The 18,876-nt window shown below is 40.5% G+C and overlaps 1 protein-coding gene and 1 long non-coding RNA gene across 4 annotated transcripts in view; one reads left to right on the forward strand and one right to left on the reverse strand.

The window, feature by feature from the left end:
• PTPDC1 (protein tyrosine phosphatase domain containing 1) overlaps positions 1-18,876 on the forward strand; it is a 54,230-nt gene that overhangs the window by 26,565 nt on the left and 8,789 nt on the right. The window contains exons 2-7 of one of the 3 annotated variants that reach the window (XM_019505056.1): positions 9,496-9,588; positions 12,993-13,164; positions 13,706-13,786; positions 14,010-14,128; positions 14,873-15,010; positions 16,818-18,031. In XM_019505056.1, the coding sequence (XP_019360601.1) occupies positions 9,504-9,588; positions 12,993-13,164; positions 13,706-13,786; positions 14,010-14,128; positions 14,873-15,010; positions 16,818-18,031 (1,809 nt within the window). In that variant the 5' untranslated portion in view covers positions 9,496-9,503. Of the gene's footprint in view, positions 1-8,141; positions 9,589-12,037; positions 12,344-12,992; positions 13,165-13,705; positions 13,787-14,009; positions 14,129-14,872; positions 15,011-16,817; positions 18,032-18,876 lie in introns of those variants that run through there. The other 2 variants (XM_019505055.1, XM_019505054.1) reach the window with 2 other exon arrangements.
• Positions 15,356-17,112, reverse strand: LOC109289129. Its single transcript, XR_002095303.1, has 2 exons — positions 17,024-17,112; positions 15,356-15,481 (listed from the first exon to the last, which is right to left on the reverse strand). It is a non-coding gene; the product is annotated as an uncharacterized LOC109289129 (long non-coding RNA).

The following is an 18,876-nucleotide window of genomic DNA, read 5'->3' on the forward strand; positions in this document are numbered from 1 at the left end:
AGTGATATTTTCTTCTTATGGAAACAGATGGCAAAACTCCCCCCCCCCCCCCCAAGGTTCGATACAGAAGTAACATGCTACTCCCAATCCTCTTCCCATTTAAATTTCTGGAAAATTATTGGAGTTTTGCCACAGATGGAAAACCAGCCCGCACTGTAAATGTCATGTGACCTACGTACATTAAAACATGCTTACATTATTATTACTTCATCCTCCTCCCAAGCTATTTGTTTGCTTTCAGTCACCCATTGTTTTGTTATTAACCTAGGTTATAAACTCTTTAGGGAAGGGACTTAACTATTGCTAGAAAATTTGAAAGGAGTCCTCGGAGGGTTAGGTGGCCAAACCCCATTGAAATCTAGGTACCTGATTCTCTTGGGCTCCTTTGATAAATCTCAGACTACTTGTTTGTGAAGTGCTTTCAGTATCAAAGGGATTGCAATAATTGCTATAATAAGCATCATAATAACTTTCCCTTTAATTACATGTCATTTCTTATAATAAAAAAAAGGAGGGAAGTATTTCTGCCATTTTTTTACAAATATTCTAATAATATGTCAGATTTATTTCTGATAGTGTAGCTTCCATTATTCCTATGGTCGTTCCTTTCCGCCAGTTTGACAGTAGAAAAATGGAATTGGCTTAGCTTTCTTTAACCCTCTATCAATTGCCTTCTGCAGACTGAAGGGCATAAGTAGCAAGGTCTTTTGTAGCTGGTACCTGTGAAACAAAATGGTATAGACCTTCTGTATAGTGTTTCCTAAGCTAGTCTTTCCCTGCTTATTCCCCCAGCTGCAATACAATTCCGCTTGTTCTTTCTATGAGCACCGTCTGCACTAGAAGAGTAGGGAATAGAATATGTCTCTGATAGGCAAGCCAAAATATTTGTGTTTCATGGCTTTGCTGTTAATAACTTCATTAAGTTGGAAGTGGTGGGGAATATGTAGTAGAAGCAGGAGACAGTTTCTCACTGAATCATTGTATAGCTGCATGCTTTACAGTATCTCTGTTCATGCATTTGGAATGTGCAGGGCTTCATGGGTGTTGCTGAAGCATTGTATTCAAAATCCAAGAGATGTTTATTCATTCAGAGTATATAAAATAAAAGAAATGCTGCTTACAAACATTTTGTTTCTAAAAAAATAACTGAAGTTCTGCCTTACGCGTGTCATTTCAACGAGTAAGTTATTAGTAATCCAGTTCTGGGAGAAAAGAGTAAGAACTGAAGAATAAAATTTTGTGATGTAGCTTAAACCCTTTGTATAAATATCTTCAGAGTAACAGAAAAAATTAACAGAGGTAGTTAGTCATTGCCTCACAAGTTGGCAAGAAAAGGAGATGAAAAGGCATTGTTTCTTTAGATCAGTGGGTGCTCAACCTTTTGTCCCCATGGACCAGATGAGTGGCACGGCACTGGTATGTGGGCTGGATCCATGGGGTGCTGCCCTGTGTCCATGCACCCAATCTGGTGTGCAGGGCATTACTATCTGGCCCATAGGTCGAGAAATTTGGCAGCAGAGGAGCAACAATTAATGCTGCTGCTGTTCCCCAACTACCAAATTTTCAGACCTAAGGGGAAACCCTGCAGGTGGTATCTGGCCCATGGTCCAGGGGTTGAGCACCCCTGCTGTAAATGGTAAGAAAAAATTCTTTAACTGAGAGAGCAGTTTGCCCAGGAGGTGGGTGAATAGTGCTGCTCCTTGAGAACTGCTTCACAGGGGAATGATGTAAGTAGGTGTGGAAAATGCAGGCTGTGGTTCTAAATGAACTTACTGATCATTTAATTCTGCCCTATTTTAATTTAGTATTAATGTATGCCATATGACTATTACTCAGCTGTTATTAAATGTGTGGAACAACTGAATGACTCTGGAAGTCAACAAAAACTGCTAAATCCTTTCTCTTTGGTGATAAGTTCTCTCAAGGGAGGAAATAATTGCTGTCAAATGTATAGTGCATCAAGGCACCAGCACTAAAATGACAGGTTTCTGGTAGAAACAATTCCCTAAGTGCAACCTTTTATGACCTTTAAGCATCAGGTCATATACCTCAATTTCAGAACCATTGTTTTCTAGGGTGATATACTGCTGCTTTCTTCAGCCAGTTTCATAATTTTTAGGGTCAGGAGTGACCTGAGCAGATTATCAAGTCCAATCCCCTGCCATGGGCAGAAATGAAGGCTAGGATCAAATGACCCCAGCTAGGTGATTATCTAGCTTCCTTTTGAAGGCCGCCAAGGTAGGAGCAAGCACCACTTCCCTTGGAAGTTGGTTCCAGATCCTAGCCTCCTTGACTGTGAAGTAGTACCTCCTGATGTCTAGCCTGAATCTACTGTCAATCAACTTGTGGCTGTTATTCCTAGTTACTCCAGGTAGTGCTTGGGGGAACAGGGCCTCTCCCATTCCCCACCAGTCCTCCCTGGTAAGTTTATAGATGGCCACCAGATCCCTTCTCAGCCTTCTCTTGTGGAGGCTGAATAGGTTTCGGTACTATAGCCTCTCGTATGGCCTGCCTTGTTGCCCCCTGACCATGTGATTGGCCCTCCTCTGGACCCTCTCAGTGCTGGTCACATCCCTCCTGAAGTGCGGCGCCCAGAACTGGACACAGTACTCCAACTGGAGCCTGACCAGTGTTGCACAGAGGGGGAGGATCACCTCCTTGGACCTGCTCATGATGCATGTATGGATGCATGACAAGGTGCGGTTAGCCTTACTGACCATGTCCTTACATTGGCAGCCCATGTTCATCTTGGAATCAATAATGACTCCAAGATCCCTTTCTGCCTCTGTGCTGATGAGAAGGGAGTTCCCTAGCCTACAAGTATGCTGCTGTTCTTCCTCCCTGGGTGCAGGACTGCACTTGTCTGTATTGAATCCCATCCTATTCTCGTCTGCCCACCCCTGTAACTTGTCCAGATCTAGTTGTAGCCTGTCCCTCCCGTCTAGTGTGCCCACTTCTCCCCACATCTTAGTGTCATTGGTGAATTTGAACAGGGTGTGCTTTTCACCCCCTTGTCCAAGTTGCTGATAAAGATGTTGAACAGTGTGGGCCCGAGGACCGAGCTCTGCAGAGCCCCACTGCTCACATCCCTCCATGTTGAAAATGACCCATCCACCATCATTCTCTGGGTGTGGACCTCTAGCCAATTTGTGACCCATCTGACTGTGTAGGTATCAATGCCACAGTCGCTTAGTTTTTTAATGAGAATGGGGTGAGAGACAGTGTCAAAGGCCTTCCTAAAAGTTCAGAAAGACTACATCCACTGTGACACCTGCGTCCAAGGATTTTGTGACCTGATCATGTCTGATAGGACCTGCCCCTATGAACCCATGCTGGTTGCCCCCGAGTATAATCTCCCCTGCTGGTCCCTTGCAGATATGCTCCTGGATAATTTCTCAAACAGCTTCCCCAGGACTGAGGTAAGAGTAACGGGCCTATAGTTACGTAGGTCCTCCTTCCTCCCTTTTTTGAAAATGGGGCCACAATGGCCTTTTTCTAGTCCTCTGGCACCTGGCCAGAGCACCACGAGTGCTCATAAAGCCATGCCGGGGCCCCGCAATGACCCCTGCCAATTCCTTCAGCACCCTGGGGTGGAGAGCATCTGGACCTGCTGATTTAAACACGTCCAGCCCCACCAGAAGTACCCCAACTAGGTCCTCCCTGACCCTAGGCCTGGCAGTGCCTCTCCTGAGTTGATCCGAAATCCTGGTGGGAGAGATGTCCCGGTCCCTGCTCAGGAAAATGGAGGCAAAGAATTTGTTGAAGAGATCAGCTTTTTCATCTGGTGCAACCACCAGATTGCCAAGCGTGTCCTGCAGGGGCTGCACGTTACCCGGTGCCTTCTTTTTACTCCCTATGTAATTAAAAAAGGACTTGTTATCTTTAATCCTGGTCGCTAGTCCTAGTTCCGTCTCTGCCTTAGCCTTCCCAACAGCCCCCATACAGTCTTGAGCAATGGAGGTATGATCCTCCTTGGTGATAGCCCCTCTCTTCCACCGGATGTACACCTCCTTTTTAGCTTTCAGATATTCCTGAATGCCTTTGGCAGTCATTGTTTTTACTATAGTTTCAATATTTATGTTGTAGTCTTAATAGCACTACCTTCTGTGGTTGATCTATGTAGTTAAATTAAGAAGATGGAACATCATTTAGGACACTTCCATTTTTTTTTAACATGATTGAAATTGAAGACCTGCTTATTTGCTGTCATGGCAATAGAGATGCATGTTACATAGATAATGTAGATGATCTGATTACTGTGAGAGCATGACTGCCACAAGACATGTGACTTAATTCTCTGGTTGAGCTAATAAGGATTGTAGCCTGGAATAACATTCTGTGCTTGTTGGGTTTGTTTGTTTGTTTTCTCTCTAGCATCCTCAGGTATTGAGGGTAAATAGAGTGGACAAATTGCTGAATAGGGCCTTTTAAGAGCTAAAAATATATTTGACACAAGCAAAATAAAAAATATTTGTTCCTCTCCAGGAAATACCCTCCATCTTGATTTTAACTGCTTTAAGAAAGTTGCAGTGGCAGCTTTTAGCAACACTTACTCCAATTATTCCAAGGCTGTTGTTCTCTTTCTACTCTAATATCTTCAGCAGAGCAGAAAGTGAATTGTTTATACACAAACACCAGTTTTGTAAAACCGGAGTTGTGGAGTAAAGCAGTAGGGTCAAACCAACAAATTCTTATACTTTTAATATTTAGATTAAACTCACTTGTACTTGGAAGTGTTATACTTGTCTAATTTCCTGCAACTCCTCTCCTCTTGCAGTTACAGATCCTATTAATTTGAATTCTAGTTTATTTTTAAAAAAGCTAAAAGTAGTTGTAGATGTAATACCTGCTCCTGATACCTGTGCCAGATATTGTGGTTTTACAACCATGTTTGCCTCTTTTGAGATTCGTTTTTCCCCTGGTTGAGTGAATGATGCAACCAAACAGGAAAACTGAATGTTGTAAAAAATATGCATATACAACCTTATCAGTAGCACAAAATAAACCACAGAAAATGTGTATTACTATAATACAACCAAAGGAAATAAAAGGAAATTTCAAGCGTGAGTTACAATCATAGTAGTTCTCAGAATCAAATTTTTACAGAAGTATGTTTACCTTGACACAATACCTTTTTAACATGAATTTGAAAAAAAATCACTATTTATTTTCTAGGCTTTCTGTTATGAAAGAGATTAGATACTTTTTAGTTCAAACTTTAATCAGCATCCCAAGAAAGTTTATTTGATTTTTTTAAAAAAAATTGTTAAACATACTGTTCAAGCAGCTGCAGCAGAAATAATAGTGTGAACTGGTACTTTTTATTAAGTAGCCTGCTAGTTTCTGGTTAAATAGTTTTGTAATAAGATCACTTGAAGTTGAATTATGATGGACAGTTGCATCATTATAGTCATGTTATAGTCTTATGAACAAGAGCTTTGAAGAATTAAAATATGTGAGAAACTAAAGATTTTGCAAGTGTTTACTGAGTCCAGTTCGAATTGAAATATATATAAAAAATGCCTGTAAGGAGTACAAAATGATCAGATTATCATCAGCACTTGATGTATGCATTTACTGAATCTCCAGTAATTCCAGTAAGTACTTGTTAGAGGAAGATCTTGTAGTTTGTAAAGTCAAATGCTTCAAAGTTAGAAATGCCAGATTTAGAGTCAGGGCCAATTGCCAGATATGTGGGACAGGGAGCCTGATCTGGCACTGAGTTCGGGGACTTGCCTCTTCATCTACCCTTGGAGAAAGGAACAGAAATGGGATGCCTGGGCAATGCTCTGGTTTGGTGGAGCCTGAGCTAACTAGACTCAGCTCTTTCCCTTTCTTTACCTCCTACCACTGCAGCTTCTCTGGCAGCTCCTAAGCACTTGCAGGGCATGCATGATGCTGCCTGGATGATGAAAAGCACACTCTTCAGAGTGTTTGTGCATTCTGTCATGGTTTTGGCAGGCTTCCTGTGTTTCCCTCAAGGAATGCAAGGGAAAGATGGAAAAGGGCAATTTTTACTAGTTCATAATTCTGCTACATACAAACAGATTATTTCTGGAACAAAATAAAAGCACTATAGCTTGAAACCTTCTACAAAATTTCAAAGGCATTGTGAAGACAGAGGAGGAGGTGTTACAGTTCTTAGAAAAAACTTTTAGAATGGAATTTGAGATTATGTAATTATAGGGGTTACTACTCCATTAATAAAGACATTGGCTTCTATACAGAAAATAAGGAAATGCTGTAGATGTAGGTAATCCTGTTTTTTACATTATGATTTTATTTCTTGATCTTAGATTTTAAAAAGTCCCTTGTTTTTAAAAGTATTTCTACTTTTACATAGTTTCATCAGGCCTGATATTCTGAGGCCACTTTATATTAGCTGTGTAGTATAATGTGGGCTTAAAAATGAATATGTCTGTAATTTTTGCCTGCTTTCCAGCCCTTCAACAATGTTAGAGCACTGAAAAGTGGCTAATATACCAGTAAATGAGAACATTGTCTTTATTTGAGGTATTTCTGACCCATTCCCACATGAGCTCATATAATGTGATATCTGAACTGACAAAATGACATTGAATATTTAACAAAAATGGTTTTAAAAGAATTATACAAAATTATACTTAAGTTAAAAGATGGACAAGGAACAAGAAGCAGTTAACACTTTATAAAAATAAAGGCTAGAACTGCTACATCATATCCGCCCCCCTTCCCCCCCCACTTTAGCAACACAATTCTTGCTTTGTTTATGCAAAATGTACTTATAAGCTATCTGGTTAATGCTATTGAAGCTTAGCAACATTGTTACAGAATTGGAGACTTAATGCTTGTCTGCATGGAAGTTTTAGAAGTAAGATTGTTTTGATTATATGTTTTACTGGACCAACTCTATAGTTGGAAAAGATATTAAGATAAGCTTTTTGGCCCCAAATGCCCTTCCTTAGGTCTGAGAGAGAAGCAGGAACATTCTAAGCTAAATACCGATTAGAGCAATTAATTTGGTTTAACCTGATTAAGTTAACAAAACTGATCATGGTGTGGACAAATGTTGCATTTGAAATGTTTCCAAGTACAATAAGCTTAGAACCATTTTAAAAAGTAGGCTTTCAGTTGTTGGAAATATATACAGCCCCTGTAGTGTTTGGGAGCTGGACAGTAATACTCCCTCAGCAGCAGATGGGTGTGACGGGGCAGACCTGAGGCCGGGTCTTATGCCGGCCCGCCCACGTGCCTCTATGGGGCGGCCCGCCCAGACTTTCCTGCCACGACTGGCTATTCTATAAACTGTTGGTATAATGCAGGAGACTGCCCATTACTGCCCCAATGCCAAGGGGTGCCATCTGCGGCTCTGGACCTTCTCTACACTGTAGCCCATGCCTCACAGATGGCACCCAGATTAGTATTGCCCCCTTGTCTGAGACCGGAGCAAACCGAGTCCAAAGTTGGGCTCCACTCACCCGTACATTCATACCACCTCCTCTCTCACAGGAGGCCTCTTACACTCCACCCCACTCTCACCGGGGCCTCTGATATACTGCCTGGTACTGGGTTACACTCCACTGCCCTTGCTCCTCCTTGAGCGGTCGCTCTTAGGCCATCTGGCTTTGCTACTCGCATACTAGCCTCGCCATACAGTCCTTTGGTTCCCATGAGTTCCCCTACTTTACGTAGTCTGGCCTTGTGCCAAACCCTGGGCTAATTCCTCCCCAAGCCCCTCACTGGGCAACTCTACGCTACGCCCTACCCTGAGGTCTCTGTCTCATGCTTGAAATCAACTTCTTATGGGGCTAGCCCTTGTGCTGGCCTTCAGGCTTACTCCCATTTGGCCCTACTCAGTGCACCCCTAGGACTGTCCTTTAGGCCTACTTGCATTTCAGCCCTACTCAGCCCCCTCACACGCACAGCCCTTCAGACCTACTCTTACAGCTCTACACACTACCCTCTGTGGGGTCTCCAGGATCAGCATCCCTGCTGGGCTCAGGCACCTACATGTGGGCATACCTGGCCCCCACTGCTCCTCCAGCTTTCAGAATTACACACCAGGAGGGTGGGGGGCTGGGGTTGAGGCACCCCTACCTGCCTTTCACCAGGGGGGTAACTGGCCTGGCACTTCCTGGGGGCTCCCATGCCACTAGGAGCCTCACCAGGCTACCCTTCCCTGGCAGGGTGCAGTTTTAGGTCATGCCCAGGACCAAGAGCCACCTGCTCTGACCTCTAGATGTTCCATGCCATTCAGCCAGGTGATGTTTCTGCCTGGGCTGGCAGCAGCAAACTACAGCCTTTACATACCTAGTGTTCCCAAAATGGCTGCCCTCATCAGGCACTTGGTAGCTGCCTGCCTCTGCCCTTAAAGTGGCAGGCACCCAAAGGTGCACTGCCACAATGGGGTATGGAGTCTGGGAGCAAGGGCAAGCAGTGGTCAGGTGGAAGAGAAGTGGTGGGGCATGGAGATCTGTGGTGGCAGCAGGACTATCCTACTGCTTGGATTCCAGCTTTCTAGCATCTAATCCCCAAAAACTCTTGTCCTCCCTTCTTATGAGAGAGGTAGAGAAGATTGGGGCTTGAAGAGCCAGAATTCCAGTTTTGGTGGCAGGTGCAGTGTGCGGGAATCTTGGCATGGAGTGTGCAATCCCCCACTTAGGACCTGACAGTGCCCCAGTACCAGGAGGATCCTAGGACCTGAAAGTGCCTAAGTAACAGAGTGGCTGGGAGCAGGACTCTGTAGCTGACCTTCAGTCAGCCCATCAGCCTGTCCATCCCACTCCCCCTCTACCCCTTCTGGAGGTGGGGGAACACGGGAAAGCAGAGTGCTGTGGGATTCTGAAAAACCTGTGGGTCCCCTATCACTGTGCAGACAGTAATAGTAGTAGTAGTGAAGTGCCTCAAAATAGTAAATCATATCAAGAATTACTGTTTTAGAGTGCTTCAGCTGCTTTTGGAATGTCTGTACATGTGGCTCTTTGAAGTGTTTCAGAGGCATTTGAAATTCTTCAAGTGTTACATCTGACCTGGGAGTTTCAATTTACAATTTAAATCATATTTAAAAAAACCCCAAAGCTTCTTACATGGTCAAAGACTCAGATTCCAGCTTCTAAAAGAGTATCTAAAAGAGTAGTATTCCCTAAAGAAAATTTCCTTGGCTGCCAACATGTACAAAAATGGGGGAAGGGTTAACACCTGCTTTATATTCATAATTATAGTGCTTAATTTTATGCATGCAGATGCCTGCAGGTATGCTGTGTACAATCTCACATACATGGTCATCTTTTCAAAAAGTATGCAGAAAGGTTGCTGGGACAAGCTTTCTCTAGTTTAAAATGACTCCAATGATTAGGTCATGCTAATGATTACACCGTAGGTGCTAATGCCTAGCTGCTCAAAACCTGCATACTGTGCGCTGGTACTCGATTGTAGTTTTATAAAGAGTAGGTTGGTTTCTTTCAGTGAATGTCTTGAGTCTCTGCATGTACAGTAAATATGTTACTGTTTCAACAGGTCCTGCAATGGCTGCAGGAGTCTTGCTGCAAAATCCGTTACCTTACTCTTCCCTGTTAGAGAGCAGTGCATATCTTGCAAGTATGAGTTCAGGTAATCATTTTCTCTAATATGTCTTTTTAATGAGAATTTAGGTGATTTTTTTTCTGTTTCCTTTTTACAAAGGAAATAGATTCAAAGAAATAAAAGCAAAATAGATCTATGGTGGCTAACTTTTGGTAAAAATGTATATATAATACAAATGTTTCCCTGTACAGGTTTCCCTCCATTTATGTGGGTTCTGAGTATGCAAATTCGATCTTATGCGTTGAGGATTTTTAGACCCATAATTCATTATATGAGAGGTAAATTCACTCTTATGTGATCGGTATAGGTGCCCCCTGCCCAAGCAGGTAAGTCTGTGGGAGGAGGGGAAATGGCTGTGGAGCTGAGGCCCCACTCACCGCAGCCCCTGCTGCAGCAGTCCAGGGAATCGCCAGTGCCAGCTGCAGAGGGAATCGTTAGTGAGTGCAAGGGGGTAGGGGGAAACATGCCTCTTGCTGCTCCACATCCCCTGGGAGGGCTGGGGGGCTGTGACCCCAGATCTGCGCATGGGACAACAGCAGGATGGGGCCTGGCAGCGGCACAGGGTTGTTCCCGGCACTTGGCGCAGCTGCCCTTTCCCTAGTCCCAGCCTCATTCTCTTCCTCCCTCCCTCAAAGCCATGGGAACCTATCCCTATTCATTACATTATAAAGTGGGTTTGCTTTATGCAAATTTGATTTATGTGCCATTTCTAGTTTGTCAGAAGGTAAGCTTTTAGAGGCAAGAAATGAGCTGTACTTTGTGTTCAGAAAGTGCCAGTACAATGTGATGGGCTACAAAAAACAGTAATTGTTACGGGGTTAACCATTATATGATGACTCTCATCCTTTCAGCTGAGTACCTCCAAATCCTACTAAACCTAACGGGTGAATGATGACAGGATCATATCCTTTGTCTACATCAATTTTACCAGGTCTTGGCTTTGCTATCTAACTCCCTAGATTTTGATAAATACAGAAGAAAAATCGCACAGAATATTAACGAGACACAATTCAAGCTAAGGAAGCAAAATGGTCGATTTTGAAAAGTTACTTAAATTCACTGGATGTAGCAAGTATTTTGTCTCTATACCCTCTTCCCCCCTCCACCCTGATCCCCACCCCTACCCCCTGCCCTCTAACACCCAGATAAGAAGATTTTTTTCTCCCTCCTGACATCAGCATTAGGGTTGAGCCAAGAGAATAGAGACTGTTGGGCACCACCACCAACAACAGTCAGGGCAAGCAGCTTGTCTTACTTTCTATCACCACTGCAGAGGCTGTCATCTTCAGCAGACCTGTCCTTGTGTCCTCAGTAGACAAGTGACATTAGTTTTCTGTATTCAGGAATTTGCTTTCAGCCTATGATTTAAAAAAACCCCCCAATAAGTTATGACCTGAATATTTTTCAAATGGAAAGAGTCACCTTTTATTTAGCAGGGTTTTTTAATGCAAATTCTACTCCAAGAGCTACTAGCTGCTTTTGATACATATGTGCAAGTCCTAATGATGTTAAATGAGAATCATGTGCCCTGAGGGCAATACATGACCCTAATAAAGGATAACAGGAATAACTCTATGCATTAGGCAGTGCTATACTGATGTTCTTCACTTGCCTATTAGTATCTATAACATGCACTTTAATATACAGCTGATGAGATGATGATATTGTTTAAATATTTTTACAGTCATTGCCCCAGGCAGGAGCAAAACCCATATCGGTCCCTGTGCTTTTGATAAACTTGCTTTTTTTTTTTGGCTAAGTCAAATTACCCTCTTAGCATGGAAGCAAGTGAGGAAGCAGCTTATAGCCCAATACAAAGCCCTCAAAGCTAGAGCTCTAAAATGAGATGGCAGCTCCACCCAATATTTTGCCTTACCTCAGCCCAGTAGAGCTAAAAGCTTTGGTTAATCAAAAGCTTTGCTCTGAAAAAATAAACCTCTTGTTTTCAATAACAAATTGTGTTTTGTTAGTGGATATGAATGGTCCAGAGTGAACAGTCTACAATTCATCATGTACTGAACCATTTCAATAGGAACACACTAATCTCAATCATTACTAAACTAATGATGTATTTTGGAGCTGCTGCGTGGAGGGAAAGCGGAGGTAGTGGAATGTCAAACTGAGAAGTGGGGGTGTACAGTGTATTTACTTACAGATTTCTAGGAGAGCAGGGCCCCGGACTGCACTTTGATTGCTTTACTTCTGTGTCATATGCTATGTACTAATATATTTTAAAGATACAGCATTTGCTATACACTAAAATTCTTTGTTTATTTATGCAAAATATTTCCATCAATTTCCAAAATTATCTACTGGAAATGCAACTGTTTTCATCAGCTGTGGACAGTTTGTCCCAAACAGAATCCATTCATATAGAATTTAGCTGCCACAGGGGTAGCTGGCATAAGTGGCTTCGTTGTTTGTTACTATGGAAACTGCTCAGCCTATCCTGAATAGCTGTTAGATCATACAGAAAGATGCACATCCCTGTGTAATTTCAGTGTTGAGCAAGTTGGATTTCAGATCCATTCAGTCTTCTACAGCATATGTGAACTATTGCAATCAGCCATGCAGGGCTCTCCCAGGCGGCGCTCAGCTGTTAGTATTTTTAGCAACTTCTTTCAGGGTCGGAGGCATTCTTGCTCCGATCCTCTTCTCCGTATAATCCAAAGGCGCCGGAGTTCGGTTGTGGAGGTACTGTCATCATCAACACACAGGGTTATGGTGGCTATCTCATCCCTAAGCCCTGAAGAGCTGGATGCAACTTTTCCTGAGAAAAAGAGTAAAGTATTTTTAACTTGGTTTTGTTTAATACAAATCATGGTTGCATTTTATAATAGGCTAAATATATATATATAAAATATTGTTTTGATACAGAGGGCATATGGGGGGTCTGCAAGTGCATGCATGCAGACACTCTCTCTCTCTCTCTCTCTCTACTAGTTTTTATAATGGTTAATGTTTTATTATATCTAAACTACCTTAATTGGTATTTTATACGGGAATGAATCTGTTTTATTTTTTATTTGTACAGCATTTCAGTTTAACACCTTTGTTTCAGAAAACAAATAAACAAGACAGTGCTATGAGATTTGTGAGGACATAATAAGCAGTTCTATATTTAGGTAAAAGATGACCATGATATTTGTGGTGTTGTGATGAATGCCACATGCCTATAATATCTTCAAGAAAGAAAACACGTTGATGTAAGAAAAAAAATTACATCAACAACAAGAGAAGGAAAGAGCATTCATTTCACTGAATATCTTTGCTGGTTTTTTATGTTTATATTGAAAAATAGATCTTCAGTATATAGTCCATATGTTTGTGTATTTTGCAATTTAATCAAGTTGTTGGTCTGATTCAAGTTTTGGATAGTGCCTATCATTTGTTAACTTTCTTATTTACTCTATTTTTTGTATGTGTTGTAGAAAGTGCAATGCGCCCAACTGCAAAATATACGAAAGTAGGGGAGCGCCTTCGCCATGTAATTCCTGGTCATATGCAGTGTTCAATGGCATGTGGTGGACGTGCTTGTAAATACGAAAATCCAGCTCGATGGAGTGACCAAGAGCAAGCCATTAAAGGGCTTTACTCTTCTTGGTAATATGCAATGATAAGTTCTATTTAAATTATCTGTAGTAAATAAAACCTAATGAAATAACAGTAACACAGACCTGTATTCTGTTTTCTACAAAATATATAGACTGCCATGATAAATACTCCATGTACTGCAATAAAATGTCAGTTAATGTTTGGTAGCCCATAAAGCCTCATATAAAGGGATTCCTCCCATTAAGTTCAAAGAGTTTGGCCTCAGATCAAAAATAAAATACCTATTTATAGATTATGTAAATATTCTAGATCATAGATGCTCCTTCCTGAAATGTCAATACAGCTATATTTAAAATGGGTTCATAATAGCTTATTTAATCTTCCATAATATTTTTTATTTTAATAATGAAAAAAGCAATTTTCCATTCTGTATGTTTTTATTATTTTAATTTGATGGAATTTTTTAGAGAAAGGTATAAAAGCACATTGCTAGTTAGAGAGAGTTTCTTGGAAAGGAAACAGTGTCTGTATTTTGGTAGACTATTACCCATGAGATCATTTTTCCTAAGTTTTGAATGTCTTTTCTCAGGATAACAGATAACATATTGGCAATGGCTCGTCCCTCAACAGAAATCATTGAAAAATATAGTATCATTGAGCAATTTGAAAGGTAATGATCTTTACTGGTAATGAATTCCTATAAATAGTACTGATGTACCCCTGATCCATTTTTCCCTCCTACTTAGATCTGGATTGTTGGTAAAGATCCTTTCATTTTAGATATACAGGTAAGGATTTATTCTGCAGAAAGAATAAATATATGTTTCAGAAAATAAGGGATAATGAAAATTTAGGTGCATATAGTAATGTGACTCATTTGTTCCTTGCTTAAGATGTGGCATAAAAACAGTAATTAACCTTCAGCGTCCTGGAGAGCATGCTAGCTGCGGGAATCCGTTGGAGCAAGAGAGTGGCTTCACCTACCTTCCTGAAGCTTTCATGGAAGCTGGAAGTAAGTTCACTCCTGCTGCTGTTCCTCATTAATTATTGAGGACAATACTTGCAGATATTCTGACTCTGAGCTCTCTCAGTCAAGAGAAGTTACATGAGGAGGACTACACAAAAGCAGATCTATAAGAAAATGAAACTTAGCAAGCAGAGTCTTGGATTGGCCCCTCACTGACATGTTGTTGGGTGTAAACTAGAGAAGCCATGTTGCTTCAACTGCCTGGTAAAAAGCTAAATGGAAATTGAGAGTAAAGACATACATAGGATACAACTACAGTTCAGACACTTAAATGACTCATATTTTGCAATTAGAATTCAATACACTGATTTCTTTGTATTGGCAGTATTTCTTTTTTTTCCCCCTCTCACATTACACTGAGTTGGGAAGTGTTATCTGCTTAGGAAACAGCCATTAAGTTAAGATATGCTATTATGTCCAAAATAGAATGTTACACTATTCCTATATATAGCTCAGTAATTTTAGTATGAATCATTCAGTTTTGTGATACCCATTACATTCCAGCTGAGCTAAAGTCTGAAACAACTAACTCCAGGGGTGTACAAAACTTTCCTAGTAAGCTTACTGTGAAGTGTAACAAATCCATTTCAAATAAATTATACACAGGTGGATCCTACTGGGATATTTCTGTACTGTGTCAGGATTTTTGTTAATTATATAATTTCTCATCTGCATGCACAAAAAATTAATTCTACACTGTATAAAATAATTCTCTCTCTTTTTTTTTAGTTTATTTTTATAATTTTGGATGGAAAGATTATGGTGTGGCATCTCTTACCACTATACTCGATATGGTAAAAGTGATGGCATTTGCCTTGCAGGAAGGGAGGGTAGCTGTTCATTGCCATGCAGGACTTGGCCGAACAGGTATGCTTTCAGATACATAAATCAAGGTAAATGTTTTTCTAAAAGGTACAATATCAGATTATGAACCAGTACAGGTTTGTTTTAAACTGTGTATTTTCTGTCCTGAGATGTATGCCTATGAGACTGTTAGCATCTATTAAGTAAACATACTGTGTCGTTCTGTCAAATGCAGCAAGATGAAACAGCAGATTGAGAATTAAGAGAAACTTTGTTCCATAGAATTATCTCCCAGCTATATTGAAACTACAGTTTCCTCACCTAGACATTTGCCATTCCACAGTCTCAGATTAAGGAAATAATTCATCTTGTGCTTTTCCATTCTTGAATGCAGCTAGTATGTGTTTGCTCTCTCAGTCTGCAACTTTGATCTTTGTCACTTTTTGAAGATATTTCAAGATGGAATTAATTCTGTTCCCTTTCCAGACTTGTTTCTTTGCCTATGTCCTTCTCTGCAGTAGCCACCATTGCTCCCTGTGGGGGAAAAGAAGTTTGTAAATAACAAGGTTAATAGGGATGCTGTTGAGAGAGAAACTAGCATTCTTAATGTTAGTTGAATTTTACAAGTTTAATTTCTTAACCACTACCTTTATGTTCCTTAATTTATTTAAATCCTTTTTTTTTGGCTTCAATTTGCTTAAAATCCCCTCACATCCACAGAATAACAGCAATGCCTGACCCGTAGCAAGGTAAGGGAATATGGTTGGTGAAGCACCTGCAGCTTCTGATCCTTAGGGCCAGAAAAGAGCTTAAGCTTAACATCTAAGGTGCAAAGTATGTTATATGCAAGAAAAAAGAACAAGGGCTTACCAACTGGAAAAAGTCCATCTGAGGATTCTAGAGACTCGAGGCAAGAAGGAAAGAAGCCAGATGTTGTTTTGTAATAACTCCTTTGAAATAATGATGTCTCCATATTGTGTACATGCATTGTGCACTCACATATAAAATATGCTTTTCTCAGGTATACTAATGAAAATAGGACCTTCCTTATAGAAATGAATGTCTTTCATTCCTGCCCCACATTGTCTAATATTCATGCATTTTGACATTGTCTTTTGATTCATTTGAAATCTGAGTGCAGAGACAAAATTTAGATAAAAACACTCAAAATGGAACAAAACATTCTGACATTCTCATCCACTCTTAGTAGCTCTTAACTAACATCTGATGTTACTTGCTGTTCTTTTCCTGTCCCAAAGAGGCTGGGGACAAAAGACCAGGTCTGCAGCATGATTTGAAGGCTAACAAATTCAGGCTTTGGTAGCAAAATGGTAGAAGTGAATTCCAGAATTCAGTACCCGCACCTAAAAATGCACTGCCTCTGGCCTTTTGTAGTTGAATCATGAATCAGCCTGCAGCTCCACAGAGACGTATAGAAATAAAGGCAGTCTTTGAAGTACTATGTTTCCAAACCATTTACATAACAGCATTTTTGCTACTCTATGATAAGTTAATAGTGGGAGTCAAGTTTCTCCCCTACATACCAAGAAGTGGAGATCTTGGTCTGGTAGCGGCAATACTGGAACAATAAGATATATCAAAGGTGGGGGTGAGGGAAAGCAAAAATGAAAGAAGACGCAAGAAGGGTTAATGTTAGTCATGTGAGCCATATCAGTAACCTACCACTAAAACAGTAGATTTGATGCAACAGAAATCAATGATCATCTAGTTTTTACCAATCTATTTATTACTATCCAAAAAAGTGCAAACAGGCATGTAGGAAGCACATTATGAAACGAAACATAAAAATTGCATCTTAGTGAATGAGTAAACAAAAACATGTTTATCCTTTGTCTTTTAAATTTTCTAGGTGTTTTAGTAGCTTGCTACTTAGTTTTTGCAACAAGAATGACTGCAGATCAAGCAATTCTTTTTGTTCGGGCAAAAAGGCCTAATTCTATTCAAACTAGAGGACAGTTATTATGTGTAAGAGAGTTCACTCAGTTTTTGATCCCTCTGAGAAATGTTTTTGCTTGTTGTGAGCCCAAAGCACACGCAGTTACTCTGTCCCAGTACCTGATCCGTCAGCGGCATCTGCTTCATGGTTATGAGAGTAGACATCTCAAGCATGTGCCAAAACTTATTCATCTAGTTTGCAAGCTTCTTTTGGACTTGGCTGAAAACAGGCAGGTGATAGAGGAAGAACTGTTAGACATACCAGATCTCTCAGCTGAAATCGAAAAGACTGTTTCTCAGTTGCTCTCTACACAACTAGATAAAGAGTTAACAAGACAGGACAGTGATGCATCAGATTCATTCTCCCACTCGGTGAGAGAGAATCCTTTTGAGACCCAAGATTCTGTTTTCTCACTTGAACACGAATGTGATCCTCTGTGGAAGAGAAGGAATGCTGAATGCCTTCAGCCTCTGACTCATCTGAAAAGGCGTCTAAGTTACAGTGACTCAGATTTGAGGAGAACTGCATTTCTCTTCGAACAGGGAGAAACTCCATGGACAGTGCCTGCACAAATACTACTCTGCAACAAACTTAAACGACCTAACAATGGGGAACATTGTTTTACTGCAGGCAATCAAAAGCCTCAGCTGGACTTAAACAAAGAAGCTTTTGTGCGTAGTACATTTACTTTCTGGAGCCAAGGTAAATTTAACTTGGATGGATCCATCCAAAAAGATGGATCTGCACTTTATCATAGAAAAAAATCTCCAAAAGAAGTACAGCGTAGTAGAACCTTTTCAGCAGGTCTTACATATGTACATAATGCTAGGGACCCCAGAACACCAAAGTGTAATTTTGCCAAAGACATGGGTCACAAAGAACAAAAGACTAATATACATGGCAAAATAATTTGTGCATCTGAGGACTCCGATTGTTCTTCTAAAGAAGAATGCTCTCTTGGATGTGAAAGCCAAGATGGTAAAGATCTATCAGAAACAATTCCACACATTATTTTGCAATCAGAATTGAGTCTGGAGGCACGAAGAATTTTGGCAGCTAAAGCTCTTGCAAATTTAAATGAATTTGTGGAAGAGGATGAATTGAAGCAGAAGGTAGAAATGTGGCAGGTATTCTGTTTTTAAATTTTATTCAGTACTGTGTGTATGTGTATTACATGTATATTTTAATTCATTCCATATTAAAAACTCTACTGACCTAATGAGAGAAATCACTAAGACTCTTAGAAATTACATGTAGGACACAGATGATGTGCTAGTTAAGTACAAGGTTGCATTTATGAGCCAAGGGACAGTACTTTTCTAAAGTCCATCAGTGCATTTAAAAATTAGCTGCTGTACATTGCAAAAGCACTTTTTCCCTAGCAGTGAATAGTATGCTTTATCTGCCTGAGAGAACAAAAGATTATGGGTTGGAATTCAACATAGGTCTTATAATAGGTCATGGACAACTAAACCAGGGATCAGCAACCTGTGGCCCAAGGAGCTGGGCAACTTTGGTGGTAGGAGCCTTTGCCTATACCATGGGTGGGTGGCAGGGAGAAGTGACAGCAGCATCATCCTAGCATCAGCCCGCCTCAGACTTAAACTGAGTCATTTCAGGCCACTGCCAGAAAAGGTTGCAGACTACTGATCTAAAGCATTTGAAAAAAAATTTCTTATGCAAATAATCTAAGATTTAAGAAGCAGCATAAAAGGTGGTCACTGTAATAGAAACATTTTATGGTAGGAGGCCTCAGATTGAAGCCAGAATTATTTTTAAAAATTTACATATCAATCTTAGTTTTAAATGGAAAGTTGAACATTTTTTGTGGTTGTGTTTGTTTTATTAAAAATCAGTCTATTAGTTGTGGTCATCATTTTGCAGTTGGTAACATGAAAGAACTTCAGATTCTGTCTGCAAGCCCTTTTTATTACAGATTTCTCAGAGCTAATCACATGATTCTGTGTGTAAA

The sequence above is a fragment of the Gavialis gangeticus genome, unplaced genomic scaffold, assembly GCF_001723915.1.
Source record: "Gavialis gangeticus isolate Ggan-Ray unplaced genomic scaffold, GavGan_comp1, whole genome shotgun sequence".
NCBI classification, from domain to species: Eukaryota; Metazoa; Chordata; order Crocodylia; family Gavialidae; genus Gavialis; species Gavialis gangeticus.